This window comes from Halichoerus grypus, chromosome 4 (genome assembly GCF_964656455.1).
Source record: "Halichoerus grypus chromosome 4, mHalGry1.hap1.1, whole genome shotgun sequence".
Lineage (NCBI taxonomy): Eukaryota > Metazoa > Chordata > Mammalia > Carnivora > Phocidae > Halichoerus > Halichoerus grypus.
This window is the reverse complement of record NC_135715.1, coordinates 51,489,733-51,510,086: the sequence shown is the minus strand read 5'-3', so window position 1 is coordinate 51,510,086 and position 20,354 is coordinate 51,489,733. Positions and strand designations below refer to the sequence as shown.

Sequence of the window (20,354 nt, the reverse complement as noted above, 5' to 3'; positions counted from 1 at the left end):
TTTTAGAGGGGAGGGGGCAGGGGAATGGGTTAGCCCAGTGATGGGTATTAAGGAGGGCACGTATTGCATGGAGCACTGGGTGTTATACACAACCAATGAATCATGGAACACTACATCAAAAATTAATGATGTATGATGACTAACATAAATAATAAAATAATATTTTAAAAAAAAGCATCTTACTCTTGTGTTAGGGGTCAATAGTGATTAGGAGGATGGGGAGGAGAGTGCTTCTGGGATGCTGGTAATGTCTTATTTCTTAACCTGAGTGGTGTTACACAGGTGTATTCATTTTGTGATAATTCATTGCATTTATGGGGTGCCTGGGTGGCTCAGTCAGTTGGGCGTTTGCCTTCAGCTCATATCATGATCCTGGGGTCCTGGGATCAAGCCCCACTCCGGGCTCCCTGCTCAGCTCAAATAAATAAAATCTTTTAAAAAAATTCATTGCATTGCACTACTGGGTATTTACCCCAAAGGTACAAATGTAGTGATCCGAAGGGGTACCTGCACCCCAATGTTTATAGCAGCAATGTCCACAATAGCCAAACTATGGAAAGAGCCTAGATGTCCATCAACAGATCAATGGATAAAGAAGATGTGGTATATATATACAATGGAATATTATGCAGCCATCCAAAAAAGTGAAATCTTCCCATTTGCAACGATGTGGATGGAACTAGAGGGTATTATGCTAAGCGAAATAAGAAGATCAGAGAAAGACAAGTATCATATGATCTCACCGATACGAGGAATTTGAGAAACAAGACAGAGGATCATAGGGGAAGGGAGGGAAAAATGAAACAAGACGAAACCAGAGAGGGAAACAAACCATAAGAAACTCTTAATCTTGGGGTGCCTGGGTGGCTCAGTCATTAGGCGTCTGCCTTCAGCTCAGGTCATGATCCCAGGGTCCTGGGATTGAGCCCCGCATCGGGCTCCCTGCTCGGCGGGAAGCCTGATTCTCCCTCTACCACTCCCCCTGCTTGTGTTCCTGCTCTCGCTATGTCTCTCTCTGTCAAATAAATGAATAAAATCTTAAAAAAAAAAGAGAGAGAGAGAGAGAGACTTAATCTCAGGAAACAAACTGAGGGTTGCTGGAGTGGTGGGGGGTGGGAGGGATGGGGTGGCTGGGTGATGGACATTGGGGAGGGTATGTGCTATGGTGAGCGCTGTGAATTGTGTAAGACTGATGAATCACAGACCTGTACCTCTGAAACAAATAATACATTATATGTTAATAGAAAAAAATTTTTTAATTTATTGCATTTACAATTTTTATTTGCTCCCTTTTCTGTACGTGTACTATACTTCAAATTTTTTTAAAAGTTTAAATTGTTTCAGTTTAAAACAGATTTGAAACAAGTTAATTGCTACCAAATAATGTGGAACACAAGTCATGTACAAGGCTGCTCACTCACTAGGCCCTCTCCACTTGAACAAGAGTGGACCCATCAAAAGCTCTTAGAGTAGCCAGTGACTCAGGGCAGTGCAAGTTATTTTGGGTATATAAATAAAAGAGTGAACAGTTTGTAGACTCTATTTAAAAATGAGAGTGAGGGGCGCCCGGGTGGCTCAGTCATTAAGCATCTGCCTTCAGCTCAGGTCATGGTCCCAGTGTCCTGGAATCAAGCCCCGCATCAGGCTCCCTGCTCGGCGGGAAGCCTGCTTCTCCCTCTTCCACCCCCCCTGCTTGTGTTCCCTGTCTCACTGTGTCTTTCTCTGTCTAATAAATAAATAAAAATCTTTAAAAAAAAAGAAAGAAATAGAAATGAGAGTGAAAAACAATACAGATGGGGCACAGGATGACAAACTAGCAGCCCCTGAGCACACAACGGGCCTGAATTAGAGGTTGTGGAGGGAAAGGGGCTATACTTCCGCGGGGTGGGAGGAGGTGGCAGTGGAGACTTATAAATTGCATGAAGCCTAAATTCTGGGGAGGTGAGTGAGTGCTGTGCTTGTGTGGGCTCCTTTATGAAACAAAGTGTGTAAAAATTGCCATAAGGAACAAACAAGTGAAATACTATATTCATTACAGTGGTTGGGATGAAGGCGTTCCAGAAAGGGAGTACTCAGATGCATGGAAACCATGTGCAGAAACAGAACTTCAAGAAGTCAGACACACACACACACACACACAAACACACACACAAACACACACACACACACACATAAATGTCAATAAGGAGCAACATTCAGAGGGGAAGATGAGAGGGGTTGCCCCAGGAAAGAGGATGTCTGATCTGTAAGAAGAACGTTGAAGTCACCCAGAAATGGAAATGGGAGCAGTACCAGTGAGCCTCAGCCTCAGAAGAAGAAAAGGGCCAGAGTAGATCCTGCTGCTGGAAACATGAACAGAGTTGAAGTTAAAGATTTCTGAAGAACTAAAATCATGGATTGTTGGGGCGCCTGGGTGGCTCGGTAGGTTAAGTGTCTGCCTTCAGCTCAGGTCATGATCTCAGGGTCCTGGGATTGAGCCCCGCATCAGGCTCCCTGCTCAACAGCGAGTCTGCTTCTCCCTCTCCCTCTGTGATCTCTCTCGCTCTCACTCTCTCAAATAAATAAATAAAAATCTTTAATAAAAATTTTAATTAAAAAAAATAAAACCATGGATTGTTAATGACTGAGGCATAATTACCAGGCAAAAACAGTTCTATCTTCCTGTCAAGAAGAATATGGATTCCATTGTAAAGGATTATGCAAATTATAAGAAATCTTGAGGAAACACAGAAAATAAGGACTATGCTAATTATTAATGAAGTTGTGGCAGGAATTTTAAAAATTGGAATGTAATGTTGGGCACTCAGCTACTCTACAAATTTGAAAGACCCCACTGTGTGAATTCCTCAAAGATTGCCCTGAGTCACCTTTGTCCCATTTATATGGAGTGCCACATTGACTGAACTGGAGCAGTGTTGATCTATACACTCTAGAAGAAGAGATTCTTAATGACTGAATGATCTTCACAATATCCTGGCAAAGAATCTGCAACTTTTAGTGCCAGCAATTATGAAGTGGCTCCTAAGAGAAGGTATAATTTATAGTAAATTAAATGCACAGACCTTAAGAGACAGTTGAGTTTGTCAATTGCATTCGCCCACGTAACCACCAGCCCAAGCAAGAAGAGGACATTTGCCTCCCCCCTGAAACTTCCCTTGTATTCCTTTCCAGTTGATCCAGCAATCTGCCAAAACCCCTTCCCCCAACAGTGGCAGCCTCTAATATGACTTTTTCTTATATGATTTATAGTCACCATAACTTATTTTCACTATTCTGGAACTTCACATACACTGTGTACTCTTGCATATCTTGCTTCTTTAGATCAACATAAAAGTTTTGAAACCTCACACCGGCACATATCAAAGGTATCTTTTTATTTCTGAGTAGTATTACACTGTATGAATATACCAGAATTAATTTATTTCATTCTCCTATTGATGCACATGTGGATTGTTTCCAGTTTTTGGCTATTACAGATGAAGGCACTATGAACATTCTTGCACAAGTCTTTTGCAGACATATGTTTTCATTTCCCTTGGGCAAATAAATGCTTAGGGGAAATTACTGAGTGTTTAACATCCAAAGAAACTACCAGTTTTCTAAAATAGATATACCAAATTATATTCCTATTGTTAGTATATATATGAAGGTTCCAAAGGCTCCCTATCATCACCAACATTTAGCATTTTTGACCTTTTTAAATTTAGCCATTCTCTTAGGTATGCAGTGTTTTCTCATGAATTTAATTTGCATTCATCTGAGGATGAATGACATTGAGCAGCTTTCTCATGTTTTTAGTGACTATTGAGATAATGTATCACAAATATTTTTTTTAAGTTTCATTTATTTAAGTAATCTCTACACCCAGTGAGGGGTTTGAACTCACAACTCCAAGATTAAGAGTCACATGCCCTTCTGACTGAGTCAGCGAGGCACCCCTACAAATAATAAATAAATAAATAAATAAATAAATAAATTGCAGACTATGGCTTGTCTTTTTATTTTTTTCACTGTCTTTTCATAGGCAAAAGCTTGTAATTTTGTTGAAGTTCATTTTATCATTTTTTTATGATTAGTGTTTTTTGTATCCTGAAATGTCTGACTACCTCAGGGTCAGAGATAGTCTTCTGTATTTTCTTTTAGAAGTGTTATAGTTTTCACTTCTCTGTTTAATGTTAAGGTCCATTTAGAATTTTGTGTGTGTGGTATAAGCTAAGGGTCAAAGTTCTTTTTTTCTTTTTTTTTTACATTGTGAACTGGTTGTTTAACACCATTTGTTGAACAGACTTTCCTCTTCACTTTGAATTGCAGTGATACCAATGCTAGGTTTCTAAAATGTTAAATTCAGGGTTGCCTGGGTGGCTCAGTCGCTAAGCGTCTGCCTTTGGGATCGAGCCCCGCATCAGGCACCCTGCTCAGCAGGAAGCCTGCTTCTCCCTCTCCCACTCCCCTTGCTTGTGTTCCCTCTCTCGCTGTGTCTCTGTCAAATAAATAAAATCTTTAAAAAAATAAATAAGGGGCGCCTGGGTGGCTCAGTCGTTGGGCGTCTGCCTTTGGCTCAGGTCATGATCCCAGAGTCCTGGAATCGAGTCCCACATCAGGCTCCCTGCTCAGCAGGGAGGCCTGCTTCCCCCTCTCCCACTCCCCCTGCTTGTGTTCCCTCTCTCGCTGTCTGTCAAATAAATAAATTTTTTTAAATCTTAAAAAAAAATAAAATGTTAAATTCAGTTCCTCAGTTGCACTAGCCACGTTTGAAGTACTCAAGAGCTACCTGTGGCTTGCAGCTAACTTACCAGTCAGCACAGAGAAAATGTTTGCAGCATCACAAAGTTCTGTAGCAGCACTGCTCTTGAGCTTAGGGCACAGTGCCTGCTAAATACTTTGGATTGTGTAAAAGGTAATCTAAACCAACTAACAAAGGGCAGATATCAGGAAGTTAAAAATCAATCACTGAACTGATACGCATTACCTAAGGTAGTCAAATTCAGAGACAAAAAGTAGAATGGTGGTTAGTAGGGGGTTGGGGGAAAGGGGAAAGGAGAGTTACTGTGAATCGGTTCTGTAATATGAAGAGCTCTGGAGATGGGTAGTAGTGATGGTTGCAAAACCAGTGAATGTAGTTAATGCCAGATAAATGTACTCTTAAAGAATTGTTCAAAATGGTAACTACTGTATATTTTACCAATATAAAAAAATTGTAATTGCTTTTTCCCCAGCTGTTTTATTGCAGGTAAGAAAGCAATCAGTGTTACTAATGACCTAATAATTCTCTCAAGTGTATCTAAGGGATACCCAACAACCCTACAGAGGAGATACTAGAGCCCAGTATGTCTCTTAATGTCTTAATGTCTCTCTCCTGGAGTATTTCCAATAGAAGCTCTTCAGCTAATAGGACAAGAGAGCAAAACAATTTGAGTTTATTCTCCTGCCATGTGTTATCCACCCATCAATGTAATAACTAAGATTTCATTAAGTTATGGTAACGCATGACAAGCTAGTGGCAAGAGCAACCTGCTTTTTTAAGTAAAATTTCCCTTTTTAAAAAACAACACAAGGGGCGCCTGGGTGGCTCAGTTGGTTAAGCGACTGCCTTTGGCTCAGGTCATGATCCTGGAGTCCCTGGACTGAGTCCCGCATCGGGCTCCCTGCTTGGCAGGGAGTCTGCTTCTCCCTCTGACCCTCCCCCCTCTCATGTGCTCTCTCTCTCTCTCTCTTATTCTCTCTCTCTCAAATAAATAAAATCTTTAAAAATTAAAAATTAAAAACGACACAAAACCCAACCTCTAAGCACTTGATTTTGATGATTTAACTAAGAATATTGATCAATACATATATAAATACTTTTGTAAAGCATAGGTTGAACTATATTAATTCAAAATATTAGGGCATGCATGAATACGGAGCTTTGAGGATCTTGTGCTTTTGTACAAGGTCTGTGTGTTAAAACTCCCATTTAAACTCCTTGATAAAGACAACTCTATAATCTTCGACTGATTTGTGGAAAGGAAGTCAAATGAGCAGTGTTAGATGACACAAAAACACCCATATTAAGTGCTTATGAAAATAATCTTGCTCCCCTGGAGGAAGTATTGATTTGGTGAGACATGGAGACCCACCTGTGTAATATGCCTGATACGCTTTTTTGAGGCCACCTATAAATGCTGTTCTCTAGGACCTCATCTTTGTCTAAGACATCCCAATGAACTTATGGATATCGTTTAGTATTGAAAATATTGTAATAACCTTCAGAACCCTTCAAAAGAAGCAACATTAAAAACTGGAAGTTTTTTTGCAGAAATTGCTCATGGTTTCACATGTTGTGGGTACCTCATTTTTTTTTTTTATAAATTCTCCTCCTCCCCCCCAAAAAAGCTAACAAAGATTGAATCTTTATATTCTAGGCACGGTGTAAGCATGTAATTATTCTAACCAACAAATATTTATTGAAGCGCCCTGTGTCCTAGGCAATTTATCTCATTCCACTCACACAATCCTATGAAAACTATTATCCCCACTTCACAAAGAGGGAAAAGTTCTCAAAGAGATGTCACACAATTAACGAATACTAAAACGGAGATTTTTACCCTGGAACTTCAAAGCCAATCCTCCAAACCAACAAATCCAGGAGAATTAACGCTTTCAAATTCTGTTAGCTAATACAGTCCTCCCCCAGAAACCTCGCGATATTACTCAAACTACCACTCCCAACATGCACAGCGGCCTGGGTCCGTCCGCTTATCCCCTTGAGTCTGGAGGGCCCCGGCGTGCCTCGAGGCGCGAAAAGCAGTCTGGGAGTCGTAGTTCTCTTGGACGCCTACCGGTCTTGCCAGCGCGGCAGTGGCGGCTCTCTTGGTTCCGTCCAGCGGGTCCCGTAAACGAGCTGAGGCGGAGAAAGGGCGCGGAACTGGAAGAGGGTGAGTCAGGCACTGTCTACGCGATAAAAGGAGGCGGCACCGCGGCGCACCGCTGAGTTGAGTAAGTGCGGCCCCTGCAGTCTATTCAGGGACGCCGCGATCTAGCGCCAGCGAGAAGAGGGCGAGGAGGAGCCAGAGCCCGGTCCTTGCACCCATTCTCGCCCTCGTACCCCGCCGCCATCTCCACCATGCAGTCCCGGGAAGAGGCTCCGCGCTCTCGCCGCCTGGCCAGTCCCCGCGGCGGGAGGCGACCCAAGAGAATTTCCAAGCCTTCTGTTTCGGCCTTTTTCACGGGCCCGGAGGAGCTGAAGGACACGGCTCATTCTGCAGCCCTCCTGGCACAGCTGAAGTCCTTCTACGACGCGCGGCTGTTATGTGATGTGACCATCGAGGTGGTGACGCCTGGTAGCGGGCCTGGCACCGGCCGCCTTTTTTCCTGCAACCGTAACGTGCTGGCTGCCGCGTGTCCCTACTTCAAGAGCATGTTCACCGGTGGCATGTACGAGAGCCAGCAGGCGAGTGTGACCATGCATGATGTGGATGCCGAGTCCTTCGAGGTGCTGGTCGACTACTGCTACACCGGTCGCGTGTCGCTAAGTGAGGCCAACGTGCAACGCCTTTACGCGGCCTCTGACATGTTACAGCTCGAGTACGTCCGGGAAGCCTGTGCCTCCTTCCTAGCCCGCCGCCTTGACCTGGCCAACTGCACCGCCATCCTCAAGTTTGCCGACGCCTTCGACCATCACAAGCTGCGATCACAGGCCCAGTCCTTTATAGCCCACAATTTCAAGCAGCTCAGCCGAATGGGTTCAGTAAGGGAGGAGAGTCTGGCAGATCTGAGCTTGGCCCAGCTGCAGGCCGTCCTGCGTCTGGATAGTCTAGATGTCGAGAGTGAGCGGACCGTGTGTCATGTGGCGGTGCAGTGGTTGGAGGCGGCTCCCAAGGAGCGGGGCCCCAGCGCTGCGGAAGTCTTCAAGTGTGTCCGCTGGACGCACTTCAGAGATGAAGATCAGGATTACCTGGAAGGGCTGTTAACCAAGCCCATTGTCAAGAAGTACTGTCTGGACCTTATTGAAGGGGCCCTGCAGATGCGATATGGTGACAAGTTGTGCAAGTCCCTGGTGCCGAAGCCAGATAGCAGCAACAGCTCTGTTGTACCCACAGCAGAAAATCCCCCCCAGAGACTGGGTATGTGTGCCAAGGAGATGGTGATCTTCTTTGGACATCCTAGAGATCCCTTTCTCTGCTATGACCCATACTCAGGGGACATTTACACAATGCCATCCCCTTTAACCAGCTTGGCTCACACTAAGACTATCACCTCCTCAGCTGTCTGTGTCTCTCCAGACCACGACATCTACTTGGCCGCTCAGCCCAGGAAGGACCTGTGGGTGTACAAGCCAGCCCAGAATAGTTGGCAGCAGCTTGCCGACCGCCTGCTGTGTCGGGAGGGCATGGATGTGGCCTACCTCAACGGCTACATCTACATCTTGGGTGGGCGAGACCCGATTACTGGAGTTAAACTGAAGGAGGTAGAATGCTACAGTGTCCAGAGGAACCAGTGGGCACTGGTGGCTCCTGTACCCCATTCCTTCTATTCCTTTGAACTTATAGTGGTTCAAAACTATCTTTATGCTGTGAACAGTAAGCGCATGCTCTACTATGATCCTAGCCACAATACGTGGCTGAACTGTGCTTCTCTTAAACGTAGTGACTTTCAGGAAGCCTGTGTCTTCAATGATGAGATCTATTGTATCTGTGACATCCCAGTCATGAAGGTCTATAACCCAGCCAGGGGAGAATGGAGGCGGATTAGTAATATTCCCTTGGACTCAGAGACCCACAACTACCAGATTGTCAATCACGGCCAAAAGTTGCTTCTCATCACTTCTACCACCCCTCAATGGAAAAAAAACCGGGTGACTGTTTATGAATACGATACTAGGGAAGACCAGTGGATTAATATAGGTACCATGTTAGGCCTTTTGCAGTTTGACTCTGGCTTTATTTGCCTCTGTGCTCGTGTTTATCCTTCCTGCCTGGAACCTGGACAGAGTTTCATCACTGAGGAAGATGATGCACGGAGTGAGTCTAGTACTGAATGGGACTTAGATGGATTCAGTGAGCTGGACTCAGAGTCAGGAAGTTCAAGTTCTTTTTCTGATGATGAAGTCTGGGTGCAGGTAGCCCCTCAGCGAAATGCACAGGATCAGCAGGGTTCTTTGTAAATATTTTGAAGCACTAAAATGTTTCTACTGCTATGGAATGTATCTTTAAAAGATGTCCTTTTCTTGAAAAAAAAGTTGATTAGGACTGCAGATTTGGTTTGGAAAGGGTGATGTTTGAATTACTAATGTAATGTTACAAAATTTAAACAGTCCATGAAATCAACCTATATAATAATTTACTGTGCTAAAAGTCGAGATTAAAATATGCAAAAATGAACTATATAATTAATTAGAATGCTTGGTGGTTTTTTTCATTGTTCAAGTATTTGTTGCACCAGTGGATTGTTTTGGTTAGTTATACTCTTTATATTTTGATTATCTATTTTAGTCTTCTTTTAACTTTTTAATTCTATTTAGTGCCACAAAGAATTTAAATTTTTAATTTTTAAAAATAGAAAATTGGACTAGAAATTGTTGGTAGGGTTTTGAAGGTTTATCTTTTCCTTCAGAATAATGAAAGTAGTAGAGTTCCCAAATTTTGAGCTAGCCAGTTTTTAGTATTATAAGTTAGTATAGTTTGTTAAATTTGGTTTGGTTTTCACCCCTTCTGCACAGAAAAAAATTTGGATATATATATATGTGTTATAAAATGGGATTTCATTTTGATAATGTGCAGAATGGTCTTAAGAACTCACAGAAAGCAAAAAAAATCAGGATTCCACTGTTTTAAAAGAAATTTCACTTTTAATTTTGGAATATAACATGTAGTTGCTAAATGTGACCATTTTTCTATTTTAAAAAACATCCATTCCAGTGGTGTCACCAATTATTTAAACACCCTTCTAAACAAACAAAAAAAAAAGTAACTTGCTTTGTGAGATCATATATTTCATCTGTACCTGATACATGCTTCATCAAATCAAAGGAACAATCCTTTTTTTCACTGGACATATGATTGAGTAATGTAAATTTTTATCTGTTGGTCATACCTAGTCTTAAAAAGTTTATATGCTTCCCTAAAATATTTTGGCTGTATAGTTTTGGTGTTCATCTTAGAGGATTCTTCAGCAGGAAGTGATTTGTTGTTTACCATTTTTGTGAAGTAATACTGGTTTTGAAAATACATTTAAGCTAAAAAGGGTATTTCATTGAGATCAGTAGTTACTGCATCTATCAACTATAAAATCAAGTGCCAGCAGAGAACTTTAAAACTTCAAACTGTGTATGGAACTGTTTTGTGTAGCATTGAAATGTTCTGTCAAGTTTTGTAAGTCACTGTATATGATTATCATCTCAAAGTTATTTTTGTATTAAAAGTTGATAGTTAAAGAACGTAAGTGGATGATGGCATTTGGGGCCAATAGTGAACATGTGTTTCCTCTAAAATATTTCCCTAGCAATGGTATACATGGTTATTTTATTAGGCTATTTGTATCTGTTCTGTATTTCTCTGTGAACCATGCTCCAGTCTTTGTTTTTTGTCTTTTTGTTTGTTTTTGTGTCACCATAAAGTAAGGGAATGTCCAGAACTAGAGACTAAATCACACAAAATTGATGTTGTTAAATACAGAGAAATAGAGGTGCTTACCTTTTGAGGGTCTGTTAATACATAGGACTGTCAGAGCACATATCCATGATAAATGATGTACACATACAGATGCTTATCGTCTATAAATTTTTCTGTACTGACTTAGAATCCTCTTTTTGCATCTTTGTTCAAAATGTTAATTCCTCTTATATGTTTATTCTCTAGTGACCGAATGCTAACATTTCTTACACCGCATCAGAGTACTGAGGAGTGTGCCTCAGGATAGGGAACTGAATTTTGAATGAAAAAAAGAGGGAGAGAGAAAAGGATTAAAAAAAAAAACAAGCACACAAATGTTTTCTTAGCCATTTTGATTGGGCATCTGAAGAGTTCATAAGACATTCCTGTTTAACATTATTTCTAGTGAAATAAGATTCATGCTCTAGCAGTGTGTTCTTAAGAAAGTGTTCCCTCAAAACAGCAAACATGCTTTAGTGGCCTAAGGCTAACTTTTGTTCCATTTGGTATCAGGATGCTAAAAGCACTGGTCTCAACTTAGAAAGCTATTTTTTGTAGTGTTATTTTTTGGCCAGCTTTTCTTCACCAGTAACTTCTTGTTGATAGCTTTTTGTTTTGTAAGGTTGAAATAGGACAGTGCTGATCTCAATCAGATTATCCATCTGCAGAATTAAAGTATGCAACTGATTGATAAAAGACAAATTCTGCAATTTACCATTTTCATCGTTTGAGTTAAGTATAAGCTAATTAACAGTAATGTGGTTTAAAAAGAAGTTTTTTGGGGAAGACTTTGGCTTCATGATATATTTGTGAATTAGGGGATAGATGTTAACCATTATTTCATAGATAAGTGATTTGTATATGGTTAGTTACAAATAAAAATGGCACTGGAACCCAGGCCTTCTGACCTCTTAATTAGTGTTCCTGCTAAATGTATAAAACCCTTGCTTGTGCAGTGAGTGACACAACGAGCAATGTTGAAATCCCTTCTTGACAGGAAAGCAGCTTCGTCTCAGTTTTACAGTTACACCTGTTAGCAAATGCTCAATACAATATTGTTTGCAAAGCTGTTCTGTGTAGGATTTAGAAAGATCTTAACTGGTTTTTTTTGTATGTTTATGCCTATAGTCAAAAACTCAGAGAACCCAAATTATTTTAAATACTTATACAGTTCAAATGGTAAGTGTCGTTGGCATTTTCAGAAAGATAAAAAACTAAGTTAGCAAATAACTTGTTTAATTTGGGTTTAGGATTAAATTTAAATTATAGTTCCCTTCTGTTGTTGCAATGTTTTTTCTGTTTTGTACCTGGATCTTATTGAGAATCTGATGAAAGCTTTTGACTTATTCCCCAGAAAAATGTATATGTTCATGTTTTTATAATTTCAAGGGTGTTATGACACTTCTGAAGATCTTCCCCACACCCAGGATAACACTTGTGACAGAGTCCCAAGAACACTTCTACAAAAAGGAATTCACCTTTTTTCACAAGGCATATTGCTCAAATGTTTTTAAGAGGGAGAAGAGCATTATTACGTCATTCCTAAAATAGAGCTAAAGAAATTACATACATTTACCATCTGAAAGGGATGTGAACATGAAGGGGTACCTCAGAACTGAGACAGAGTTGACATTTCTGCAGTTCAAATTTCTCCATGATCGATTAACACAAGAATAGTTAAATAACTAAATTTGATTTAAAGAAATGAATCAAAAGAAATTAATCAAATGAGCTAATCTATTTGAAAGCTTTGACTTGAAGAGTTATGCATATATGTTATGTATATGATTACTGTCTAGGAAGATTGTATAATGAGAATTCAAAGCAAAATATAGGTTCTAGATGTTTCAAACTGCCAACATCGCGACTGTTTATTAGACATACACCTAAGTGGCAAGAGTTCTTTATCTCATAATGACCAGGTTAACGGGTGGTTGGAAAAGGGCATTTAACCATAAGGAATCTATTTAAAATATAATCAATTTGCTACTAGCTGCTCATTAAACTAGGAACCAGTGCTTTGCCTGACGTCATTTTTGTCAATTTGTGCTGATATAAGGAAAATATATAAAACATGACAAATGAGTCGTAAACTAAAATTATTTAATTGAATTTGTTTTAACGTTCGTAAGTTGGAAATATAAAAAATTTGCACCTCTATATCAGTCCACTAAATTTTAAAAGAAAGTTTGTCTTTGAAATCCTAAAGTGTGGTAACCAGAATGTAGACATCCCTAGTCTGCTTACATTTGAACTGTTGGAATCATTTTATGTTGTGTGCTTCTTAGGTGTTTTACTTTGCCTCTGTCCTCTCATCAGATCTCGCCCACATCTTAAAACACCTTTTCATCATTACAACTAATTTTAAAAGAATATTCATTATAGCAAATATGATAAAGCAGGGAAGTATTAGGCAAAATTATTCCTAGAAAATGTGACTAGCAATCCTAAGAGAATTGATAAGCTGTTTTTAGAACCATCAAGATGGTTAAATATATACAAACCAGTTTTTTGTTTTGGATTTATTTATTTATTTATTTATTTAACGAAGAAATAAAAATAGTGTTCACAGAAGCTGCCAAGTCTTAGAGTACCAGATAGTCAATAGAGTTTGTGCCCTTTCCCTGAGACTCTGGGCCATTCTGTCACCCATATCTATTCCATCAGCTGCAGTTCCTTGCTTCTTTAACCTTAATGGACTAACCATGGTCTAAGACATAGGGAGAATAAGGGACAGACATTTTTTCATACCATTTCCCCCATTTTGAGACATATTTCCTCTGTAACCATTCCTACTCTGGACAGTCACTTCTCCAGTGGAACCAACCTTTTAGAGTCTCACCTCCAAAGCAATTATAGCTGCTTGAAACCACCATATATCGGGAATATTGGGGGTTGGGGAGAAAACTATTCCTTAATTCTGGGGTAATTAGCAAAGAGCAATGGCCCTCACTTCAAGGCACAGTCTGGTCAGAGTCTCCATGTCCTTATGGCTTTCTTTGTGTAGAGAAGATATCGGGGTGATGTTTTCCTCTCATCTTATACATTAGTTATGATCTGTGGTTGTATGTATGTGGAGACCCTATAGTTGTTTTAATAAGATAGAAGATTCTCATATAAATCCCACAATCTGTTATGTCTCCCCTCATCTAGAAAGTCACCTGAGAACAGGCTTTCTGCTTTCCCATTCTGCTATCCCTAGAGTGTTCTGGTCCACATGGTCCAAGCTAGTTCACACTCATGTCCATGACTATATAAGGAAGGAAGGGGAAGAAGCTATAAGGAAGAGGAGAGGAAGAGGACATGACCCTTCCCTGTAAGGGAAAGTGTGTACATCACTTCCAGGCACATAACACTGGCCAGGTCTTAACCACATAGCCACACCTAACTGCAAGAGTGCCTGGGAGAGGTAGTCTTTATTCTGGGTCAACATTTATCAAGTTAAACTTCACAGGTTCCTTCTTGTAGAATGCTGAGGAAAGATACTGTATAAATAGCAATCTCTACTATACCATCAGTCAAGCTAGGTTTTATGACGTGGCAGCCAAAATGATTACCAAGACACCCAAGACCCACATCCTACCAAGTTGGAAACCCCAGTGGAAAAAGGCAATATTTTCTGATATCTCTGGCAGATAATTCCCGGAGGACCTGGGACTCTGGGTATCCACTTGTAGATGGTCACTTGTAATCAATAAAGTTGGGGGATGGGAATGTTGAGGAAGACCGATAAGGAAATAACCTCAATAAAGAGTTATAGTTCCTACAGAGACAGTAAGAGTTCCAATGATGGCATGTTCAAGTTACGGCATGTATTTTGTTTTGATCGGATCCTAGGATAGGAGGGGAGGTTTGGAATAGGAACAAGCTGGCAATGTTGGTTAGCATTAGATCTTGGAAACTTTATATGCCGTGCCAAGGAGTTGACTGTTTTTGCATACAGTGTGAATTCACTGAGAATTTTTAAGTAGGGACTTGACACAATTGGATTCATTTTCTTGAGATTCATCTTCTGAATATATTGACAGCGTAAGACTGTGGGGGCAAGAACGGTTAAGGGGATGCTGTTGCAATCCAGAGAGGTGATCCAGTCCTCAGTAGGGGCAGTAGTTGTGGGCTTGATGAGGAAGGAGCAGACATGAGAGGTTGCAGAGATCGAGCTGGACCTCTAACTGTATGTTTGGGGATGAGGGAGTTGTAGGGATCTGAGAAAGGAAGAACTATAGGCTATTTCCCAAGATTCTTGCTTGGATATTGTGTATAAGCCAAACTTCTGTGCCAAAGAGGCCCTAAGATAAAAGATGGAAACTTGTTTCTCTCCGTTGAGTCCAGAAGTGAGTAGTCATATACTGGCAGGGTGGTTCTGCCCAGGAAGATTCTTCATGAGCCCAGGTTCCTGTATCATTTTCCCCCCAATTCCTAGTGAGTCATACTCATCCCCATAGGCAAAGCATACTCACCAAAATTATATCTATGTTGCAGCCTGCAGGAAAGGGGAAAGAGAGGAAATGCAAAAAAATTCCTTTTTTAGTGGACTTTTACATAATTTTGCCATTTTTCCACTGGGGAGAATTTAATAATACCACCATATCCAGCTGCAAGGTGGACTGGGAAATAGTCATTAGAGGGGTAGCTCTGTACCCAGCTAAAACTCAGTGTTTTATTACCAAATAGACTAATAAACTAATATAGTTTAATATAGACATGTCCAGGCTTCCTGTATTCGGATGCAAACAATTCACAACACCATGCAGGCTTTATTGCCATGATGGTCATTTCAAATCTCCCTAATCCTCCTTCCACAATAAATTCACACCCAAAAGTTAAATTCCATGTAATCCCAAATAATAATTTTCACAAACAAATGTGCCCCTGAGATGCCTTTAACACACACACTCTCCTCTCTCTCTCTCTCTCTCTCACACGCACACACACACACACACATCACATCCTTGTCATTCAGTTCTGTCTCTGCCAAGACAAGTATTCCTAGAAATGGCAGAAATTAAGCCTTCAGAGTGTCAGAGTTCTCTCCCTGAAGGCCTAAGCTCTTTTCCACTCCCCTCTTCTCTGGGAACCTACTGCTGAGCCCCCTCATTCTTCCCACACCCCAACAGCTCTCACTATTACTAAGAGGAGAAAGAGAATATTAAGAGGGGCAATTAGCTGACTCTGTCACGGTTGACTAAGTGGATAGTGCTGTCAATGCGTTTGAGAATCTAGGTGTCAGATCAGATTTGGAGACACTAGTAGATGCATGTGGTGTCCCACGTCACAACCACCTCTGATTTCAGCTGCAGCTATGGCAGATACTCCCAGACCATGATAACAGTCCACTTTACTTTTCTGGCTTGAGGCTTTCTCTGAAAGATCATTCTCTTGGGCAATGCTCTTGCAACAGCACAGGAGTTCAAGGGGAAATTAATGACCCCAGGGCAACAGAGGATGGGATTTGGTAGATACATGCTGCAGGACCCCAACTTTAAGAAGAGACAGCTCTGAAATGCATTCTGTATGGAACCTCAGAGGGTCCCTTGCTGGATTGAACCCCAGTCTCCCACCACAGTAATCAATTCAGCAACACCTCTTCCCCGTGTCACTTTCAGGGTATGGCCAACCGGGTCACATCGCAGACACGATTTGGCCATTGGTGGTATTTTGCAAAGAAGTTTCAATCTGAAGGTTTACTTGGGGGCACGAAGCCTAGAAAGAATGAATTAGAATGAGTGAGATGAAGCTTTAATTAGCCACCTGCCAAATACGGGTTTACCCACCCAGCCGCGAAAGGGCACAGGCGAGTTCAAGCCTCACAGCCCTTCCTGTAACATAAAAAATTTCATGTTTTTATAAAAAATGTGCTGCCAAAAATGTTCAGACTGAATCTAATTAAGCCATTAGAACAAACTTCCAGTTTACAGGACAGACCGGGCAGAAGGACGAAGTAAAACCACTATGAAGAAGCAATCAGCCAAATCCAGAATGTGGGGCATCCAGCGGGACAACTAACACAATGTCAACAGTACTCTCTGCCCTCACATGGTAAGATGTGAGGAAGTGGAAGGGCAGGAGTGGGCTACTCTTTGGAAGGGAATAGATAGGACCTAGTGAAGGAAAGAATACCTCAGGTTGTGTTTTTGGTTGCTTTAAGTCTTCAACACTTTACTAGGCTCAGGCAAAATCCATTGAGAGAATAATGAGGAGCCTAGGCCCATAAACTCAGGGGAAGGGAGGAGATGGACCAAAGCCCAAGGGTCAGGATCATACTGGAACACGACCCTTCTTCTTCCAAACCTGGAGGGAGAAAAGGAGGCTCATAGAGATAGAGATGAATTTCTTAATTCTTTCTTTGAATTAGGATGCAAGGTTTTCCGCTGAAAGAAAGGGAGTGGCTTGGAGGAGAGAGTGTGCCTATTTACTGGTAAGCTTCATGAGTTAAACTTGACAGGTTCCTTCTTGTAGGGCTAGGGTCTACTTCATCTTTACATCTCTCATAACACCAATCAAAGTGCTTTGAACAGAGTTGAAAAAAAAAAGTTTAAGACTGGAGGTGTTACTGTAAAATAGGATTGCGCATATCCCAGATCTTAACAATATAAGATATATTACTAAAATTTTTATTTTAAGAAATAGCTTGAATTTCTGTATATTGTTCTTGATCACTAGGTGATTCTAGATTTTTTGTTAATTAGAGTCATAGAATACTAGGGCCCACTTTTCTTATTTAAACCTAAAGAACTTCAGAGGTGCCTGGGTGGCTCAGTCGGTTAAGCATCTGCCTTTGGCTCAGGTCATGATCCCAGGGTCCTGGGATTGAGTCCCTCATCTGGGTTCCCTGCTTGGTGGGAAGTCTGCTTCTCCCTCGGTCCCTCCCCCCGCCCCCTGCTCATTCTCAATCTCTCTCGCTTTCTCTCAAAAATAAATAAATAAATAAATAATCTTTAAAAAAATAAAATAAAATGCACAGTATTATTTTTAGTGTTACATTATGCCTTTATTTTTAATATTGTATTTGGTATTTATACTATTTATATTTTTAGTATTATATTTTGACATTTCAGTTCAGATATACTTCAGTAATCTCAAATCAGAGCATTGAGCTAACTTAATAAATTTCAAAGTTTTTTTATATTAAAATTCAGTTACGATATTAAATATGTCAAGGTTAACGATAAAGTATACTTTCTCAAATACTACCTCTGTGTACTCACTGAATACCATTTGAATATAAGTGTGAGAAGCAATAAAACAGTCTACATTTGAATCAAATTGCACAGTATCAAGGTTCAGATTTAATGATATGATTATGTCACTTTATTTCAAAATGCAATAAATTATCTTAAGAAGTCTACACATTTCTCATCATGAAATTTTGAATTACAGCTGGAATCAAAATTAAAATAACCATATGATTTAATGCTTGAGGTCTCTGAAATGTCAAGAACTTTTAATATAGTCAATTTCTGATTTTCTAGGAACTCAGGTCCTTGTTCCCCCCCATGTTGACTGTCTGCTGGCTCTGTGAATGTTCAAGAGAAGAGAGAAGATGGAGAGCTGGAATCAGCCAACTGAATTGCTTGTCATGAGACTCAGAACATTTGGAGAAAGGTGAGGCACAACCAAGTGTTTAAAATAAGATCTCTGTAAGCTAAGGGTCTATTCGTGTTTCTCTATGTGGTTGTCCAATTTTCTCAGCACCATTTGTTAGAGACTATTCTTTCCTCATTGGCTGTTCTTGACTCCCTTGTCAAATACCGAATGACCTTATAGTCAGGAGTTTATTTCTGGGCTCTCTATTATTTTCTATTGATCTATGTGTCTCTCTTTATGCCAGTGACTACTGTTACAATTATTATAGTTGTGTAATGCAGGCACACCTTGATTTATTGTGCTTTGTTTTATTGCACTTCACAGATGTTGTGTTGGGGTTTTTTTGTTTTGTTTTGTTTTTTGCTTTTTACAAATTGAAAGCTTTTGGCACTCCTGCATGGAGCCATTCTATTGGCATCATTTTTCCAATAGCATTTGCTTACTTTGTGTTTCTGTGTCACATTTTGGTAATTCTCAAAATATTTCCAAATTTTCATGATTATATTTGTTATGGGAGTCTGTAATCAGTGATCTTTTGAGTTACTATAGTAATTGTTCTGGGGTACCACAAACCACACCCTATAAGATGGCAAGTTTAAGGGCACCTGGGTGGCTCAGTCAGTTAAGCGCCAACTCTTGATTTCAGCTCAGGTCATGATCTCAGGGTCGTGGGATCAAGCCCTGCATCAGATGCTGTGCTGGGCGTGGAGCCTGCTTAAGATTCTCTCTCTCTCTCCCTCTGCCCCTCCTACCTTGTGCTCTCTCTCTCTCAAAAAAAAAAAAAAAAAAAGATGGCAAGCTTAATGAATAAATGTTTTATGTGTTCTCACTGCCCCACTGATCTGCTGTTTCCCTGTCTCTCTTCCTCTCCTTGGGTCTACCTACTCCCTGAGATACAGCAATATTGAAATTAAGCCACTGAATAACCCTATGGTGTCCCCTAGGTGTTCAAGTGAAAGGAAGAGTTGCATGTCTCTCACTTTAAATGAAAAGCTTGAGCTCATCATCGTTAAGTACAACAAGGAAGGCATGTCAAGAGCCAAAACAGACCAAAAACTAGGTATCTTGCACCAAACAGCTAAGTTTTGAATGCAAAAGAAAAGTTCCTGAAGGATATTAAAAGTGTTACTCCAGGGAACATACAAATGATAAGAAAGTGAAACAGCCTTATTGCTGAGATGGAGAAAGTTTGAGTGGTTTGGATAGAGGATCAAACCAGCTACAACATTCTCTTAAAGCGAAGGCTAATCTAGAGCAATGCCCTAACTCTCTTCAATCTAGGAAAGCTGAGGGAGGTGAGGAAGCTGCAGAAAAGTTGGAAGCTAGCAGAAGTTGGTCCATGAGGTTTAAGGAAAGAAGCCGTCTCCATAACATGTAAGTGCAAGGTGAAGCAGCAAGTGCTGATATAGAAGCTGCAGCAAGTTATCCAGATTTGGCTAATCGCTTTTCGGCCTTTTGGCTAAGATCAAGTGCAGATCTGGCTAAGATCATTAATGAAGATAGCTACACTAAACAATAGATTTTCAGTGTAGATTAAAAAGCCTTCTATTGGAAGAAGATGTCATCTAGGATTTCATAATTGCTATGCTTTTATAACCACAGGCCTTTTCCCTCCTCTCTTCCCTAACCCTCGCCAACCCTAGTCTGTAATCCATATATGTGGTGTTTTTTCTATTTAAAGAATGTCATATAAATGGCATCGTATGGTATGTAACCTTTTGAGATTTTTTTTTCACTCAGTATAATTCTCTTGAGATTTGTCCAAGTTTTCTGTGTATGAGTACTTCACTTCTAGATGTAGACATTCCAAATGGTGTAGTAACAATCCCCCCAAAATCTTCCCTTCCATAAAAGCAATGAAAACACTAGCAAAAACACTTAAAATAAATTTATTAGAACTATGGAAATTAACTAAAGGCCGGGAAGTATTCATTCAAGACAAACAGATGAATCTTGGTAAAAGCAGTAAGCCTTGTGACATTTTAACATGCCCTAATCCCATCCTTCTCACCTCAGCTTTATGGGAGCCTTAAAATTTAACAGCTTCACGACTATAGTGCCTATAAAAAATAGCAGTTTAGCAGCCACTGGAGGAGACATAATGGATTTGGAGATCCCTAAAGCCCTATCCCCGGAGAT

At 40.4% G+C, this 20,354-nt stretch overlaps 1 protein-coding gene and 1 pseudogene across 1 annotated transcript; both read left to right on the top strand.

Moving 5' to 3' along the window:
• Window positions 1-1,919: 1,919 nt before the first annotated feature.
• LOC144381453 (mortality factor 4-like protein 1 pseudogene) lies at window positions 1,920-2,899 on the top strand (annotated as a pseudogene).
• Window positions 2,900-6,789: 3,890 nt separating this feature from the next.
• KBTBD7 (kelch repeat and BTB domain containing 7) lies at window positions 6,790-12,645 on the top strand. The gene has a single exon (XM_036119214.2). It carries the CDS (start codon window positions 7,103-7,105, stop codon window positions 9,140-9,142), a length of 2,040 nt encoding a protein of 679 aa, XP_035975107.1. The 5' UTR covers window positions 6,790-7,102; the 3' UTR covers window positions 9,143-12,645.
• The last annotated feature ends 7,709 nt before the right edge of the window (window positions 12,646-20,354 follow it).